This window comes from Ambystoma mexicanum, chromosome 8, assembly GCF_040938575.1.
Source record: "Ambystoma mexicanum isolate Mex_15411 chromosome 8, UKY_AmexF1_1, whole genome shotgun sequence".
In the NCBI taxonomy this organism is placed as follows: domain Eukaryota; kingdom Metazoa; phylum Chordata; class Amphibia; order Caudata; family Ambystomatidae; genus Ambystoma; species Ambystoma mexicanum.
This window is the reverse complement of record NC_090929.1, coordinates 1,418,039,181-1,418,057,847: the sequence shown is the minus strand read 5'-3', so window position 1 is coordinate 1,418,057,847 and position 18,667 is coordinate 1,418,039,181. Positions and strand designations below refer to the sequence as shown.

The following is an 18,667-nucleotide window of genomic DNA, read 5'->3' as shown; positions in this document are numbered from 1 at the left end:
TCTTGTACATACACAAACCCAGAGAGATTAGTACCCATTTGAAGCTGATGGCATTAAGACTTCTGGCCAAGATGTAACTGTGTGCAAGCCTTGAATTCTAATTTGCACCCCTCCTTTTGTTTCTCTACTTATTCTCATACTGCTAACAAAGGAGCAACAGCTGATGGTGATAGTGGTGAGTGGTGTTTTTTGTGTATGCGAAGGGTAAGTATTCTAACGTTCCAGCACAATAAAGGCAGGCTGTGATCTTGAAATTCATGTTTGTTACTCCTTCACCCTAAGCTGCAAGGATAGCTTGAGGGCAACATGCTCACCTTGGGAACAGGATGGTTCAATGTAACATAAGTTTGATCCTCAGTGGAGCATTTAAAAGTGGGAGAAGTCTGTCAGGAGCACTTTTAAATCACCAATGACATAACACCTCATCTCCACTAAAAGTGGATTAAACGTATTGCTCCAATAAGCTTGTTTCATTGCCCACACAGTTTAGTCTGAAACAGTCATCTCAGAACGCTAAATGCTAACTCATTCCAGCCACTTTTGTGCAAGAGAATGCTGCATCCAGTGATCTACTTGCTATCCCATTTCACAAATTAGTTCTGATTCTGATGTTTTATTCAGACAATAACCGTAATTTATTCTTCGACATGGGAAACTGAATGGAACCATAAACTTATTTTCTAGGGATGGAATCTTCAACGCACTGAATAGTCAAATCCAATCACGGTTTTGAGAATGGCATATTAAATATTTGTTAATTGGTCTCATATATCAATTGAGTTGATGAGCCCAGTTCTATGAATCCCTTGCCATTTTTCTTTGATTCGTCGATGGTGGTTCCTCTTCATGCTCGTTTCTGTTTTGCCATTTGCTTAGGAGGATGATGACATTTCCCAAGGAGCTGTGGAGTACGAGCTCCTACAGGACAATGGATTTATGAGTAAGAACGAGGTGATCAGGAACAAGGTTTCGAAACTGACAGAAAAGCTCCGCAAACGCTACCCTGCGAATAGCATCGGTACGTAATGTTTTTTCTTTACAGGACACAGATTGAATGTTGAGTTTTAGATCATAGTTGTTTCACTCAATTGGAAAAACCTGTGACTGAAACGTCTAAATCCGCTTCATTCGGCATATTGTAGCTACATTCTTGGAGGTGGCAAACAACAAGTGTATTATATAGCATTTTGCAACATTATAAATGCAATTGCCGAAGCACTGTTTTGCACTAAATCAACATGCCTTCATTATGAGTTTGAGGTTATTCGTTCTTGCATGCAGAGATCTGAGGTTGCCCACAGGTTGGAGTTTACTGCTGCTAAAGGCAAAACACACTCACAGGCCTCCCTCTACCAGAATGGTAGAAGAAGGGCTGACAAAGAACAACCAAACTAGTCATTGCGAAAAAAGGAGAGTCCGAGTTGTTACTTGGTTGCCTTTATTGTGCACCACCGGGGCTATGGACATAGCCTGCAGTACTAACAAATACAATATATTTGGTAGAACACATCCACTGCCACCAGTCATAACTAGGTGATTGTATATGTGACTAAAAAGTCACAGGAACAGAGAGAAGGGGGGATACTAGGTATCTCTTTGGCATTCCACTGAGTGTGGTGTATGCCAATCTCTGTCTCTAAAGTTTTGGGTGAGATACTTAGTATCTCTCTAATCCTAAGAACTGTAGTTACTTGGGGATATTAAAAAAATAATCTTAAAGGAAGACTGTGAGGGTCCTCAGCAACACTGCCCATAAGGAGCTGTGTGCTGCAGTAGTAAAACACAGATGCCTTTAAGAGCTATGGAGCAGACAGACTCCATAGTATAGGTAAACTAGAGTTCCAAAAGACAGAGCCTACACGAATGAATGAGTAGAAAAAGGCTCCACCCATTTAGGATTTAAAGAAAAAGGGCCAGTAAAGAGTGCCGGGGATCTCCCTAGGAGAGGGGATGAAGCATAATAAGGATAAATCTCCCTAACACTTGTCCCCCCCAGACTAGGAACAGGAGGATCTAATCCACTCCTGGGTGGCTCTCTTGATCCAGTCGGTCATACTTCCTGGAGAGACCATCAACATTCTTATGCATAGTACCTGACCTCGGCTCAAAAGTGAAATCAAAGATGTGTATGCATATGGACCGGCCAAGCAATTTTGGGGTTTCTCCTTTCATCTGCATCTGCCACCTTAAGGGTTGGTGGTCAGTTTGAATCTTGAAAGTAGTTCCATAGAGATATTACCTAAATTTCTTCAGGGCCTACACAATAGAAAAACATTCATGTTCAATTGTTGCCCTGCTTGTTTCCCTATCTACTAATAAAGCAGATAGGGTGTTCCCTGCCTTTGCTATCAAATTGGCTCAGGACCGCTCCCATCCCTGTGTTGGAAGCATCAGTTTGGACCAGGAATGCCTGCGTATAATCTGGAGCTCTCAGCACCAGAGCTTTATTGAGGGCCTCTTTCAGCCCATGGAAGGCTTTTTCACAGTCCTCATTACATTCGACATTTTCTGGGTACTTGGGAGAGGATATGGTATTCAGAGGAGAAGCTATGGTCCCATAGTTGTCAATGAAGTTCCTGTAATAACCAATAAGTCCTAAGAAGGTTCTTACTTGAGTTTGAGAAGTTGGAGTGGCCCAGTCGTGTAACGCCTGTACTGGGTAAGAGCTTCATCTCCCCTCCTCCTACCTCATGACCAAGGTAGACCAATTTACTCTGACCAACTTGGCACTTATTTGCTTTGATGGACCTGCTGAAGGGCATGCAACACATGGCCCAGGTGTTCAAGATGTTCTTCACAGGTAGGGCTGAACACTGCTTCCATCCAAGTATGCCTTGCAGATATTCTTTAAAAAAATATATATATATTTTAGTGTTTGGTTTGTTACAAACCTTTCACATATTTGTCCACAACAAAACAGAAGAAGAGCATGAGAAAGGGACAAAAGTATACAGTAACTTTCCCCTTCGATCTAGTTCATTAAGAAGAAAACTCCATTTACGTTAAAAGAAGAAAACAAAAAACTGAAGTCACATTTCATTTTTAGATTAAAAACATAGTTCAATACATCAATAACTTTGTTCTGATAGGTTGAAAATTGGATACTGTGTCCTTGCTCCAATGAGAATACACAGCAAAAGAGGAGAAGTGGTGCACGGGGTATATCCGAAAATTTGTTATGGGGATCCAGGAGCTGGGATTATTTCCTTCCAGAATGTCATCATGGTAAAGATTGTTATTATGTTCCCCCAATAATAGCAAATTCCACCTTCATTCGCCTCCAATGTTGATGGACCACCTATAAGGCACTCCCGAAATGTATTTCTTATAGCGGTCAGGCTGGCACAGTAAATCATCAAATGCATTGATCTAGATCCTTGCAAAAACGACAGGTCATGGGTTGACACTTCAGCTGTCTTTGTTGTCTTTGTTGGCCTAAGACTTCCCTTGTGGGGAGGAGGTTTAGCCTTAGCCGCAAAAGAAGATTTCTAAACATCGCACAATGGAATTTTACCAAAAAATGAGGGAGCTGGTTTGTTGAACGTTTTTCATCTGAGCAATAAATTGATAGTTTATATAGAGCTTTCTTTTCCTGAATTTCTATCCGATCGTTCATCTGTATTATTTTTAAAATCGTACCAGGATTTATCTTCAGGACATCCTTTGTGAAACCAAGCGATAGAATCCAACCCCTGCATTTTGCTTTCCAGAAGTCCAAGAGCCTGTTGTGGGCCCTGGTCTGCTTTGTCCTCAATATATCTATAGGAGGGAGATCATCATGTGTTATTGTTTTCCGATATAGATCCAGCGATTTCCACAACACCTTGGACTGGAGCGACTGGAGGGCCAGTTCGTACCTAATGATACCTATTGTAAAGGATGAGGGCAGACACAGCACTTTCCGTCCAAAAGATGGCTTCCAAAATATCACAAATGCGCCATGCTAAATTAAGAGCCGTTTCCGCTCCATAGGTAAGGATTGGAGTCCTCTTCTGTAGGTGGAAGGTGACCATAGAAAATGTTCTGTACTTCTCATGTAAGATCGACCCTTGATGGGCCAAGCACTCCGTACTGGATCTTAGAGCTTGTCTCATACATGTTCTCTAATACTCTAATTCACCCGAACTCTGAGATATTTTATTGAGTGGACTTGTTCTAGTTTCGTAGGCCCCAAGAATAATTTGAACTTCCCTTTCTGTTTCCAGTATTGGGCACAGAAGGACATTATTTGGGTTTTTCTGACATTCATTTTCAAGCCATTTCCAAGATATAAACCTCAAGGCCTTTCAGTCTTCTCTGAAGGCCAATCTGTGTCAAGGTCATCCGCCTACATGGTCCAGGGCACAGGCTCGGCATTTGAAATCAGGGGATGGGCTCTTATTTTCTGTTGACTCATTCCAAGGTCTGACATATAGAGATTAAAAAGAATTGGCACCAAAGGGCAGCCCTGTTTTAGGCTGTGGAAATTTCTATTTGATCAGAATGTACTCCTTCTCCCGATAGTCTTACCTGGACTGCTTTTGCTGAATACAGGGAACAAATAGCATCCACTAGGTCAGGAGGGCAATACCAAGTTGTTGCCACAGCTTTTCTCTGTCTACGCTGTCGAAAGCCTGTTCAAGAACTATGAAAACCAGATATGTTTTAGTCTTGATCCTTTGTGCTTCTAGCTTTAACAGTTTGAGCACCAGCAAAATGATGTTTGTGCCTACACCCCCGACAAAGCCAATCTGTCTATTATCCATCCTGTTTGTTAATTGTCACCCAGATGGTTAAACAGCGCAATAGGATCAAGGCAAACAGCTTCCCCAGGGGATCCAAGAGGGCAATATGTCAAAAATGTGCTGGGAGGCATTGATCCCCCTCTTGAATATAGGCACTAACAGCGTTTTTCCATGTCGGAGGTACTTCTTTGATTTTCATGACGTTTGAGAACAAGAGGAAGCAAAAATCTGTCCAAGCCTCTGGATTGGATCTCAACATGTCATTAGATAGACCATCAGGTCCCGGTGCACGTGAAGATTAAGGGGGTAATTCATAGATTTCAGCGCAGAGGCAGCGCACGCGAGCAGCGCAGGGAGGGATCGTGCACCAGCCGTGTGCGCTAAACAGCATTCTGGCGCACCCCCTATTCATGGAATTCCCAAGGCAAAAAGAGCCCTGGCGCAGAGAACATTCTGCAGCGCCATTTACGCCCCCAAGAACGCCCCTCGCGCAAGGAAAAGCTATCAAAATCCCCAATTCAGCCTAAGGGCTGCGCTAACCCTGGACCAGTTTACAAGGCCGCTACACAGGAAACGCCGAGCGGGGATCATGTATTCCTGGGGCGCGCAGGAATTATCACACGCGGTAGGGCCTGTGCGAGCGGGGTACGTGTATTATTGGGGTTTGCAGGGAGTTTATCACGCGGTAGGGCCTGTGCGAGCGGGGTACGTGTATTTCGGGGGTGCGCGGGAAGTTTTGCACGCGATTGGCCCTGTGCGAGCGGGGTACATGTATTTCAGGGGTGCGTGGGAAGTTTCACACGCAATTTCGCTGTCAGAGCGGGGTACGTGTATCCAGTGGGGTGCGCGGGGAGTCCCACACGTGAATTGGCAATGTGGGTCCTCCCAGGTGTGCCCTCTACCCCCTCCACGGGCCCTGCAGGCAGCCCACACCACAGGGGACTACCCTGTACCCCATGTCATGTCCCGCAGGCAGCCCATCCACCATGGGCATGCCCCCCAGCCAGGCCACATGTCACCTTGCACTAGTGATCACCAACTCATGTCCCCCTGCACCCCCAACCCAGCAGTGAGGGGCACCTGCCAGCAGGCCCCCACTCATGTCCCACTCATGTCCCCCTGCACCTCCACCCCCCCAGTAGTGAGGGGAACCTGCCAGCAGGCCCCCACTCATGTCCCCCTGCACCCCCACCCGCCAGCAGTGAGGGGCACCTGCCAGCAGGCCCCCACTCATGTCCCCCTGCACCCCCACCCCCAGCAGTGAGGGGCACCTGCCAGCAGGCCCACCCTCATGTCCCACTCATGTCCCCCTGCACCGCCCACCCCCCAGCAGTGAGGGGCACCTGCCAGCAGGCCCCCACCCATGTCCCCCTGCACCCCCAGCCCGCAGCAGTGAGAGGCACCTGCCAGCAGGCCCCCATTCATGTCCCACTCATGTCCCCCTGCACCCCCACCCCCCAGCCGTGAGGAGCACCTGCCAGCAGGCCCCCACTCATGTCCCTCTGCACCCCCACCCCCCAGCAGTGAGGGGCACCTGCCAGCAGGCCCCCACTCATGTCCCCCTGCATCCCCACCCCCCAGCCGTGAGGGGCACCTGCCAGCGGGCCCCCACTCATGTCCCCCCCCACATGACATAAAGATGCACAATCATGGCCCACTTCTACACCAAAATACCACAGCACGCCACCCCAGTCTTGAGACGCAATGATTTCCCAATCCACCCCACACTGACATGCCTATCTCAAGACACAAACCAAAAGTCAACTATGCACATCAACACATGTCCGTCACACACACACACTGGTTGGCACTGATTGTGTAAACCCACATTTTCACATGCATGAACCCAATGAGCGAATCACACACATGGAAGTAAAATATCAAAATGTATTATGGGCAAAAATAAAGCAATGAAATGAAAGCATACAAAAATAGCAAACATGAAATGAAAAGCATGTCCAAAAGATGAGTAAATGAAAAGTATAACCAATCCAAAGAAATCCAAAAGAAAAATAGTCCAAACTCTCCCTCCACCAAAGCAAATCCAAGGGAAACGTAAAAAGAAAAATCCATTAATCCATGGTGAAATCCAAAGAAAAAGTTAAAATAAATCCATTGTCCAACTATGTACAATCCATTGTCAAGGGTCCATGAGCCCAACGAAAGAAATGAAACCTACCTAAGAAACTACCTAAGAAAAAAACTATATACAATTGTGTAGGGCATAGTCCAATCACCCCAAATCAAAGGAAAACGAAAATGAAACCTAACACTAAAAACTATTTACAATGGCGGAGGGCTAGTCCGACGGCTCACTCAATGTCCTGGAGGCGGTCCTCTTCCATGGCCCCGAGGATTCGCAGGGACGATGACATGTTGACCTCCAACTCCCTGTGAATTGCCCCGAGGCACTCGGCCCGCCTCAGTGCCCTCCGCATGGAGTTCTCCGCCCTGACCATTGTGAACCGTGCCTCTTCCGTCTGCTGCCGCTCCGCATCTATGGCGTGGCCCAACCACTGCCACACGGAAGACGCTTGTAATCCTGGGTCCTCCTGCCCTCTGGCCGATGCCTGCCCCTCTGATGTCGATGGCCTAGAGCCATCATGGCTCCCACCTTGCTGCTGCTGCTGTGCCTGTGCCCCTGCTCTTGTTGCCTGCACATCCTCCTCTGGCTGGGGTGCAGTTGTCGTGGTGGCCACCCCTGCTGGACGTCCGACTCCCGACTGTGGCAGGGATGTGTCCCCCACCAGCCTGGCCGCTGGGTCAGAGGCAGCTCCACAGGGTACCCAGGTGATACATGGGTGGGAAGATGGCATGGAGGACGACTGGCGCGTAGGGTGTTCAGGTGAGGAGGGGGTCGGAACAAGGTCAAGCAAACGGAGGAATCCATCCCTGGTGACCAGTCCCAGTAGGTCAACGCGGTCAATGAGACATTCAAGATGACGTGCAGTGTCTTCACGAAAACACTGCAGGTCACCTCACATGCTCCGTTGACGCAACACCATCCCACTCAGGACAGGCTGAACCCGGTCCCGGATAGCCACGTCCGCAGGGAGAGGAAGACCAGTTGTTGTAAGCGGATCCCCTCCCTGAAAACGGGTCTGGGCGTAGGCATCCCTGCTGGTGCGGGATGATGCAGTCACAGGATCGGGGACAGGATTACACACAGGCACCTCCGCGGCAGCCTGTGCTGCCTCCTGTCCCTGCACTGCACCACTAGCACCAGTGGAATCCCCACCTCCAGACCCCGTGTGTATCCCTTCCACGGCCTCCTCCTCCACCAAACCCCCCACCAACCTGGATGAGTCCGTGCCATCTTCCTCCGTCGGACCCTGTGGGGTCTCAGCTGCCCCTTCTGCTGCTAAGGAGTCCACCTCCAACCTCCGCCTCTTGGACCTACCCTCGGCAGCTGCGGCCTGGGACGCGGCACCGGACTCCTCACTCCCCGACAAGATGGCAACCTGGGAGGGGAGCCGGGTCTTGCGTCTCCGGCTGGTGGTGCGATCCCTGCCCCTCTGATCCACAGCACCCTCTCCGCCCTCTTCATCAGTTGACACTGCAGACAGGGAGAGATAGAACACAGGCATCAGGGCACTGGACAATGGACTGATACACATATGACAGTTCTACATGAGTGTCAGTGTCAAACTTCAGACATGGCATCACACTCCCCAACACACATGTCATTTCAACTCACACACATGAGCAATTCAACAGCATTATTGCACCAGGCAGCACCATCCATACACAAACAACAGCATGAGCAGCCGAAGGTGAGCCTGATGTCACATGAAACACGGGGAGTGCACAACACATGCACACAGCCCCCACACTTAAATGCATGTGTACATCTCCACCAACTGTCGCAGTGATGAGATCGCCATCCATGTCACATCTGCCATTCAGCCTTCTACATGTCAGTGTCACATGCATCCATGTTGCATCACAGTTGCACACTTGTCAAATACACACACATGCACATGTACACAGTGCAGATACATGCAGCTGGAACCACCATCCATGTGTGACACCACAACCATGCCAATGTACATACACAGTAATTCAAACATGTGTGCTCCCACACCTGCATGCTTACCAACACATACACTATCCATGTGTCTCACACATGAGAGGACTCACATGTGTCAGCCTCACGCCCCTGTACATACACATCCATACATGGCCCTACAAAAACACATCTGCAACCTGCACACTACTGGCACACCACAACACGCACAGCGTCCAATCAGTATGCATGTACACTTACGGCTCGACTCCAGACGGGTTTGCCACTCAAGGACCTCGACGTGGAGCACTGGGCGTGTGCGTTCCAGGACCCTCATTTGGTGGTCTGACAGGTGGCCCCGGCGCCCCGTGGCATCCGCTGCCTTCAAGAGGCGCTGGGCCTTGTCGAGGGTCCTGGACCTGAAGTCCTCCCAGCGCTTCCAGACATGTTTGATGTCGTGGACTGCCACCCCCTCCTCGTTGATGGCAGTCACGATGTCCACCCAGATCCTGGTCCATCCTTCATTGTCGGCACGCAAACTTCCAAAGAGGGCATCATACTGCCGCAGGACTTGCCCCACCAGGACACCAACTTCCCTGGCACTGAAGCTGGTGGCCCTCTGCCTCTCTGGCTGGGGGTTGCCAGTGGTGTCAGATGGTGTTGTGCCCGACATGGCAACCCCAGAGGCATGTGTGGGTGGGCAACTGGGTCCTGGGGCTGGGCTGTGGATCGATGGTATCCCAGTCAAGAGTCTTCAGTTCCAGCAGGGGTGGTCACAGCAACTGCACCCCTGGCTGACGTGCAGGCAGCAAATAGCAGGGCTAGTGGGCAGCAGGCAGTCAGACAGCAGCAGATGGCAGGTGGGAGTGTGCTCGGGGCTCTGGGGGGCAGGAAAATGGCCTTTTGGGCAGGAGCGTGGTCTTCCGTGTGTAATCGCGTGGCCAGCTTGATACGGAGTGATTTGGCACGTGAAAAAATTGCACGTCAGAGTGTAATTCGAGGAAAGGCCCTTAGCGCGTAAGCGCGTCAGTGACGTTGGGCGCGCAGACGTTGCCCACAACATGGGTGCATAGTGAATCAGCACGTCAGAAAACTGCACGTCACCGTGCTATTGGAGGAAAGGGCATTAGTGCGTATGTGACGTCTCACGTGTGGGCTGGCTTAAAAGGTACGAGTATCACGCTATTTCCTTGTACATGCTTTTTGTGGAGAGCGAGCGGGTGTATCTTGTACTTCTTGTCGGTTCACACGTGATTACTTCATAACGTTTCCAGTTCGTACTCCCTGTTTCCTCAGACTGCGTTCTTTTCTTCTTTTGGCGGGGGTGTAGCCTACGCGCACACGCGCGTCTTTTTCACATTCTTTTTCAAGGCAGACAGTGAGTCACGCAAATATTTTCCAACTGTGGTTGCCCCCGTGTGTCGCGTACCCCTTCAGAGGTCATTGTAGGCTGCGTGTAACACGCGTACGCTTATTTTTGTGTTTCTAGGTGCCACACCGTAGTGCGGGCTTATTTTTCCATGCACGTGGTCTACCAGGGGTTGCGTGCATGTGTGCTTTTGTTTTTGGGGTGCCTGTGCGTTGTGTGACCCGTCATCTTCCCCCAGGGGTCACATACAGCCTTGCTAGAGCACTAGGGTACGAATTCCATCTAGTACCCTACCCCTTTCACCCCAATTTCCCAGGACAATTGTTTACTGCAACTCCCATATGCACAACAACATCAGTGCCATGGTTGGGAGGCGACCAAGTAGTAAGAGAGGCAAAGGTGGCCGACCTCCAAAAGGTGGGCGTGGTGGGCGCGGTAGGGGATGTGGCCAGGATTTGCAGGGTGCCCCTAGACCCCTGTGTGTGGAGGACCAATCAGGGACACCCATGCCCCCCCCCCCATGGTTGTGGGAAACATAGCTGACACCATCCCAGCTCAGCCCTTGTTGGACCGGCCTATTTTGGCACCTGAACCGGCACAGGATGACTCCCAGGCTGACTTCAAGGTCAGCAAGTCTAAGCCACCTGTGGCGGTGCAATTTCTTGTCACCAGGCCATGTGGATCTGGGGCAGCAATGTCATCTGCTGCCCCAAGTAGGCAGGGTGGGGAGGCTGCAGGAGCAGCTGCAGCTCGATCCACCCCAGCTCTGAGTCTCCCAGCCGGGACAGTGTCGGTCCAGGTCAATCAAACCAACGTTGGCCCTGCCGACATCACCCTGCAGCCAGTGCCTGCACCAAGACATATGGTCATTGTGCATTCGCATACTTCTAGTACCCAGTCCACCTGCGCTTCTGCCCCTACTGACCAGAGCGGTGTAAGCCACTCAGGATCCGCACCACCTTTGAAAAAGGAGGGTGCTCTGGCACTACAGGCTGAAACCCCAGACACGGCTACACACTCCGGCACGTCAAGGAAGCCTAGCTTTAATGACGCCGAACTTGATGCACTTGTGGCCTATGTGTCGGCACATAGCCGCAAAATGGTGTTGACTGCAGGGTGCAAGACCACACCTGGTCAACGTAGGGCACACTGGCAGACCATCGCGGACCACATTAGTGCCCTTGGATTTGTGAGGCGCACAGCTGATGATTGCTACAAGCGGTGGAATGACCTGAAACGCAGAGCAAAGAACAACCTGGCCTCAAATCATGCCTCTACTCTGGTGACTGGCGGTGGGTCTCCACCAGAGGACAACCAACTCACTGAACATGAGTCTGTTGCTGGAACCTTCATCACAGAGAAACAGATCCAAGGCGTGGGAGACCTACCAGATTACGGCACATTGTCCGGTGAGTGCCCATGCATGTGTGTGTAATCCATGTGTATGTTGTTTGGGTGACGGGTTCTGATTGAGTGCCAGGTAAGGGTGTGTACTCCTGAGTGGTATGGGTCACCCATGTGTTTCCTCCAAAACATTCACCGGCTTGGATTTGGGTATGACAGTATCCGTTCTGCCCACAGTAGCCAATTAGCGCCACATTACTGCAGTTTCCCTTGAACTGTCATCTTGCAACAACATTGTTCTGAATTTTTCAGTGTTCATTCAGGCTGATTGTTTCAATTCTCCCATTTTTGCAATGCATTTTTCAGCCATAATGCCACATATGTGACATGCTTCTGTCATTGATTACACCCCACATTGGCCCACATTTGTTGCCTTGTTATGTGAATGATTAGACCATTCATGCTGATTGAGTATTGGCCTGCTCACATTAATTTTTGGGGCCTGTTTGAATGTGGAACATGATAGTTGTTTCCTATCATGTTGAAGTGCACAACCATTGATGTGTACATCTGCCTGCGATCACTGTATTATTGTACACTGGATGTGTTGCAGTGTGTGGCACATGCATATTTTGTCACACTATTTAGCATTTTTCATCTCATCATGTCCATCTCACATGGATGGGTGACAGTACTCATTCACTGACATATGGCTGTACTTGTCAAATGTACCATGGCCAGGCTACATGCCATCTGTGTGCTGGCATGTGTCCTGTATGTGTATTGTACATGCCACTCACAGGCTAATGTGTGATGCCAGTGCTACCCAGCATGCAGCAAATGTGTTGCTTTTCCATCTTGGTGTCCCCTGTGTCTGCTTTTTGCCTCCCCTTCCAACTCATTGACAGTGCATGCATGCCAGGGTTATTGTCATGTGGGACATGTGTAAATCATGTACTGGATCCCTGGCTTGTCAGGCCTATGTGTGTGCTATGGTGCTCATGCCTGTTTCCATTTGTTGTCTTTCATGTTTTTGCAGGTGATGACGCACTTGATGCTTTTGAGGTTGAGGAGATGGTGCAGACCCAGGAGGAATCTCAGGCACGACCGGGCACCAGTGGAGGACGTGGTGTGGTGGTTGGTGAAAACCCAATCTTATTGCACACCATACTGTCCAGGGGTGTCTCTGGTTGCACCTCCCCAGACCTCTATGATTCAGGTGCTGAATCGGATGATGAGACTTATGTGCTGTCGCAGGTGAGTGTTTCTGGCAGGGATTCTGTTCTGTCCAACCCACCGGCACCAGGGGTAGAACCCTCTATGGAGATGTCAGTGTTGTAAGTCCGCCTTTGGCGGTTACGGATGCAGGGTCACACTCCACAACATCTGATCCTGTTCCTCGGCCAGCAGATCAGAGGGGGAATACAGTCCTGCAGCCTCAGGCAGTGCCGGCACAGCAAGGTGCAGATCGCCTTGCCCCAAACAGGTGTGGTGCCTGTCGACACGGTGGCCGTACCCCACCAGGCAATACTGTATGGGAAAACTCCATGTACGGTATAGCAGCACAACAGGGAGCATCAGTTGAAAGGATGGCTCAGGCAATGAAGCGGGTGGCCACTTCCATTCTCCCCCCTGAAAGGCAGATGGAGCAACAACAGCAGGCAACAGACTCCATTTGCCAATCACACAGGGAAGACATGTTGGCGTCCAACAGACACTGACGGGCGGCACTGGAGACTCTGCAGGAAGCCATTTCTGTAGAGTCACAGGGCCACAGAGAAGCCCTTAGGTTAGAACTCCAAGTTCTCAGGCAGACTCTAAGTAAACTTGAGGCGTCCCGAAATTTAAGGTCAGAACAGCAGCTGGAGCAGCTCACACATTCGCTCTCAGCTGAGCTGCAGACAACTCGGGAGGAGATCCGGGCATCACGCGAGGCCATGCGTGCAGAAATGCAGGCAACCCGTGAGGTGCTGCATGGGGATATCTGCACTATCATCCTCCAGAATCAGACCTTCAACACCCGCATGCTTGCTGCCATGGAGGACCATACCAGGGCTTTGCGTGGGCTGCCTCCCATAGCACCACCACCTCCTGATGCAGAAGCAGAGGGTGAAGAGAGCGACAGCAGTTCTCCCACAATGGCATAGCCATGCAGGCCATGAGCCCATGGAGGTATTTTTTTTCTCGCAACATCCACGCAGGTGGGTGTTGGTGTGCACCCTGTCCTCGAACCTCCTGGGTGCCCCCCCCGCCCCCTGATCCCCACATGCCATTTTTGATTTGGTTACAGTGTGTTGCCTTGTGTGGCTCCCGTGGGCATCCACTGTGTATTCCAGCTGGGCACATGCAGGCTTGTCCTGTCTTTGGGTTAGATGCTTGGGTTCCTGACACACACACACCCCTCCTGTTTCCCTTTCCATGGGCTTGCAAAGGGTGTGACCAAGTGACAGTCACTTACACAGTGACATTGGGCTCCCATGAGCTGTGTGGGCAGTCTGTAGTCAAAACTGTGTGTACATCCCTAGTGGGGATTGTTGTTGTATTGAACACTGCATGGTGTATTGATATGTGCTTGTGCATCCATGTCTTCCTCCTTATTCACAGGTACCTTCTTCATGTCTTCACAAGGCCATCTCCTTTGCGGATGCAGTTCATGTTGTATGCAGTACACTGACACATTTGCCTGACGTCAACACTCTGCAGTTGGAAGGGGTGGATGTGCTGGCTTATTCAGGTTGTAAAACTTGCACTACTTTGATTTGGTATTGTCATATTTTGGCAATGTTTCATCCTGTGTTGCTGTATTATGTTGCTGGTAAGTATTTGGTCATGTGTGCTGTTTGTTGTTGATTACTGGGAGCATATTGTCTGTGGCCTGTTTCCATTTGGGACATTGCACTTTGTGACACTTGTGTCATGTGTTGTACATTCCTTTGTTTTCTTTCACATTGCATGACATGCCATGGTGTGTTGGGTAGCGGAGATGGGAAGGGGTTGGGTGACATGGTGCTGTTTTCATGTTCTATTTTGCAAAGGGGTAGTCATTCATGCAGCATACATGTGTCTTTTTGTGACACAGCATTGGTTGTGTTTAGGTAGGTAGGGATGTACACAATGTACACTTCCAGGTGACCAATCTCAGGCTGGTAGGGTTGTGACAGTTGACTGTCCCTTATGTCATCATCATTGATTGTCAGCTGGTATGTGCCAGGGCTGTGTGCACTCCACAGGGGTGTGATTTTAGGTGAAGTAATTAGCCACCAGCTGTGTACGGGCTGCCTCACCACGTGCCCTTTCCCCTCCCATGCGCAGCGGCCGTACATGTGGTTGGGGATGAGGGGGCAGCACCATGTCCACCGGCAAGCCCCGGCGGGTTGCAACGTTGTGCAGGACACACGCTGCCACTATGATCCTGCTCACTACTGGGGGCGCGTATAGCAGCTGCCCACCAGAGCGGTCAAGGGAGCGAAAGCGTGACTTGAGCACTCTGAATGTGCGCTCCACTATGCCCCGGGTTGCAATATGGGCTGTGTTGTATCTTACCTCGGGTGGTGTGGTAGGGTTCCGAAATTGGCGTCATCATGTGGGTGCTCCGAGGGTAGGCACTGTCCCCTGGGGAGGTGATGATGGGTATCATTAGTGGGGTTGTGCCATTACTCAGTATCTGACATGCATGCATATGCAGAGGCATTTATACTCACCAAGCAGCCATGTATCGCCTTGGCGCCCAGCTTCTAGGTCCCAGTTTAGGGTTGACATTCTGAAAATGAAACTGTCATGGGTGGACCCTGGATAGTTGGCATATACTGAGGTGATGAGTCCCTTGGCATCACATACTACCTGCACGTTGATGGAATGCCAGTGCTTGCGGTTTCTATAGATGTGCTCAGTTACCCTGGGAGGACGTAGAACCACATGGGTGCAATCAATGGCACCTAGCACTTTGGGGGAAGTGTGCCACCCCGTAAAAATCCTGGACGGCAGCCTGCCTTTTTGCAGGTGTTCTGGGCAGCTATATGTGCCTGCGGACTGATGGCCGTGCAGTCATGATGGCCAACACCTGGTGTAGGCAGCGTGACTGCGTGGCCTGTGACACCCCCCTCACTATGGCACTTGTCCGCTGAAATGAACCAGTGGCCAAGAAGGGCAGTACATTGAGCACCTTTTCCAAGGGGCTCAGTGCTTGGGAGCACAGGGTGGGTGATGTGAGGTCGTCCTCCCACTCACTCACCAGGTCGAGTATTATGTGAGGTGGAAACCTGTACCTCCCATACACCTGGTCATCAGGGTTCCCAAAAAGGCTGGTCCTGGCTGTAGAAATTCTGGCCCTGACTATCCTCCTCCTCCTGCGGTCTCCCACGAACACTTCTGCGAGGAACGGTATATTCATTGTAGCGTCTGAGCTTGTTTGTTGTTTGCGCATACTTTTATGCTGCGTGGGTCCGCGTACGCCTGCTTCCTGCTGGCGTACGTGTTTTCAGATCAGCAAGTCTTTTTTGGCGCATGCCTTTCCCCTGTTTGATTCCATGAATACGTGTTGTAGGCACGCGTGTGGGCATTCCGTGCATTTGCCTCCTGTGCTTCCCCCGTAACGCCCACATTTTCACACGTTGTTCCCCATTCCGCATGTTACGCCCTGTGTTCCACCTACTTTTGTTGTGTGCGCCGTCCTATGTGCGCTTTCGCTGTGCGCGTAACGCACGCCGTTTGATGACGTGTGCGCCCATATGCGCCACGCAAGATTTTAGCGCACATCCCAGTATTTACACGCGCACTGACTTCCATGAATCGATGTGCGCGGCTTTCGCACGCTTGCACTGCGATTCGCACACTCTCGCAGAGATTTTTGGCGCATATTCCATGAATCGGCCTGCCAATATTTTGATCAGTATTAGAATGTAATCTCTATCCTGTTCGATTTGCCATCTCTGCTTGATTATCACTTGGCCCCTCTCTCTTTTTAACTCCTCTTGCAAATGGAGTAGAGAAGTGGGAGACCCATACCTCTTCTGCTACTGCTGTCATCAGGAGGTGGGGCTGTCTAGATTGACCATTTATAAGAGCCCACAGATTACGTGTGTTCTGGTTACATATTGCCTTCGGCATCGTTTCCACATCCAGTTGCAAGCTTTGCACTTGGGAATTTAGCAGCCAATTGTTATGTTTCTGTTTCCCTTTTTCTGATTATTGGGGATCTGCTTTTCTACCTGGTGGGCTTGCAGTTTTTTTAAATCAGCTGGATAGATTTTCCTAACGGCCACCAGTTTTTTATTATACGTATGATCGTTTATTGAATTTTGTATAGGCCCTTTCCAGTCTTGGGTCCTACATAGTGCCAAAACCCAATCTTATTCCAACGACTGGGTCCCAATTTCCCAACTTGCTGCGAGTTTTGATGCTATTCCTTGGCCATGGTCAGGACGGATATGCAGGCTGTTTTTCCCATTTGATGGATATCATTTTGGAAGATTTGTGGTTTTCCGACCTTGTATACCTTTCCACGTCAGTCACTAACTGATGGTCACTATCGTCAGTAGGTGACACTGACAAAAGTGCCAAAGTCGGGCTCATCTCAAAGGAGACAAAGATGTAATCTAGATGTGCTGTTGATTTACCTTTTTGCCAAGTCGGAGTAGCCGGAATATCTCCTGGCAGTTGGCCGGTTAGCAGATGGATAGAATGTATTTGAAGTCCTTTTCACCATATAAGAGCTTTCCTTGAAATTAGATGGTCTGGGACCCAGGCACTCTTCTCCTCAAAATACTGCATATTCAAATCACTGCAAAATATTAAATCCAAATCCTTAAAACGATCACACAGGCCAACGTTGTTTCAATAAAAATAAAGAGTGCCATTGATTCCCTTTGTGTTCCAAAAGAGGTTAAAAAATGCCTGAGGCATAGACCCACTCTGCATTTGCTCGGTCCTATCCATTATGATGATCTGGATAAAAGGATTAGGGGTTTGAACTTCTATGAGCTTAAGAGCCCGTGTAGATTTTACTTGTCAGTAAACCCGAGGAAGGGGGCCATAGTGACCTTTGCTGGCCGGATTTAAATATGCAATACATCCATCACATATCAGAACCATCCGCAACCATGTCTCCTGAAAACGTAGGATATCATAGTTTAGTAGCTCAGAGTTCCCCTCCATAAACAAATGGATAAAACCCTCTGGTTTTCCAAGAACACAGTTTCAGAGGAGTCTTCCCCGTGTCTTTTCCTTGTTGCTAATTTTCTTTTGGGGACATCCACGGAGCTAGAGCCTGGTGGTTCTCGAGACTGAGGAGTTTCTACAATACGTCTTGATGTTTCTTACTGGATTCGATTTGAATCTTACTGTTATCCGTTGATAATCTTCTTTCTCCAAGTGCATATCGTTCAGTTTTGGGGGTGCAGCTAAAGGCCCCTCTGTCGCTTTTGGGGGTCGAGTATTCGGTGTTCCTGTTATTGATGTTTTTGTTTTTACGGAAGAATTATCCCGTGCACAATAAGATATTGAACTAAAAAGATCTTTAGATAAATCGAATCTCAGCGGTAGAAAGGCAGAAGTCCTCTCCAAAAGGGCAGCTTTAACCAAGGGTGAAAAGAGGTGTAAGATGACCCAATCTGTTCGGCTTGCTTCCACAATCTGAACAGTTTTTATATCCTCTGAATCTATATACTTAAGCTACAGTATATAGTGGAGAAGCTTTAAAACATTGGCTCGATTCAGAATGAGTATGTCTTCCGTTATCAGAAGACGTTCAATCACTAAGTATGTAGGTCCCATCTTTTTTCAACAAAATTGGGAATGGATGGCTTTAAAGAACTCTTGTTTAAATCCCCTCTGGTTGAATTTTGATCTGGCCCTTTAGTATGGTCCCTCAAGGTTAAAAGATGTTTTTGCTGGGTTTTCCTCTCGAGTTTGTTAATTTGGCCAGATGGGCTTGTTTATGTGGTGTGTCTGGGGAACAGGCTTATTCCTCATCAGTGTCTCTCTCTGGGGATAACGTGACATCGCAAATATCCTGGCTGGAATCTACTTCAACCACTGCCGGGGAAGCCCTCTCTTCCTTTTCATCCTCAGGCAAATTGACAGAGCGGTTCAGAAGCGTATTCCTAAGTTCAAGTTCTGAATCATTCAATACAATAGGTTCAGGGCTTTGCCTTTCTGATTGATTAATGTTGATATTGTTGTGCCCTTCCCTTTCTCATTTAGAGAGCTCAGCATATTCTCTGGTGG

At 49.3% G+C, this 18,667-nt stretch overlaps 1 protein-coding gene across 3 annotated transcripts in view; it reads left to right on the top strand.

Moving 5' to 3' along the window:
• ZFYVE27 (zinc finger FYVE-type containing 27) overlaps positions 1–18,667 on the top strand; it is a 570,694-nt gene that overhangs the window by 332,763 nt on the left and 219,264 nt on the right. For 2 of the 3 annotated variants that reach the window (XM_069611556.1, XM_069611554.1), the window contains exons 9-10: positions 152–175; positions 877–1,018. In XM_069611556.1, coding sequence (XP_069467657.1) covers positions 152–175; positions 877–1,018 — 166 coding nt within the window. The remainder of the gene's footprint in view (positions 1–151; positions 176–876; positions 1,019–18,667) is intronic. The other variant, XM_069611555.1, reaches the window with a different exon arrangement.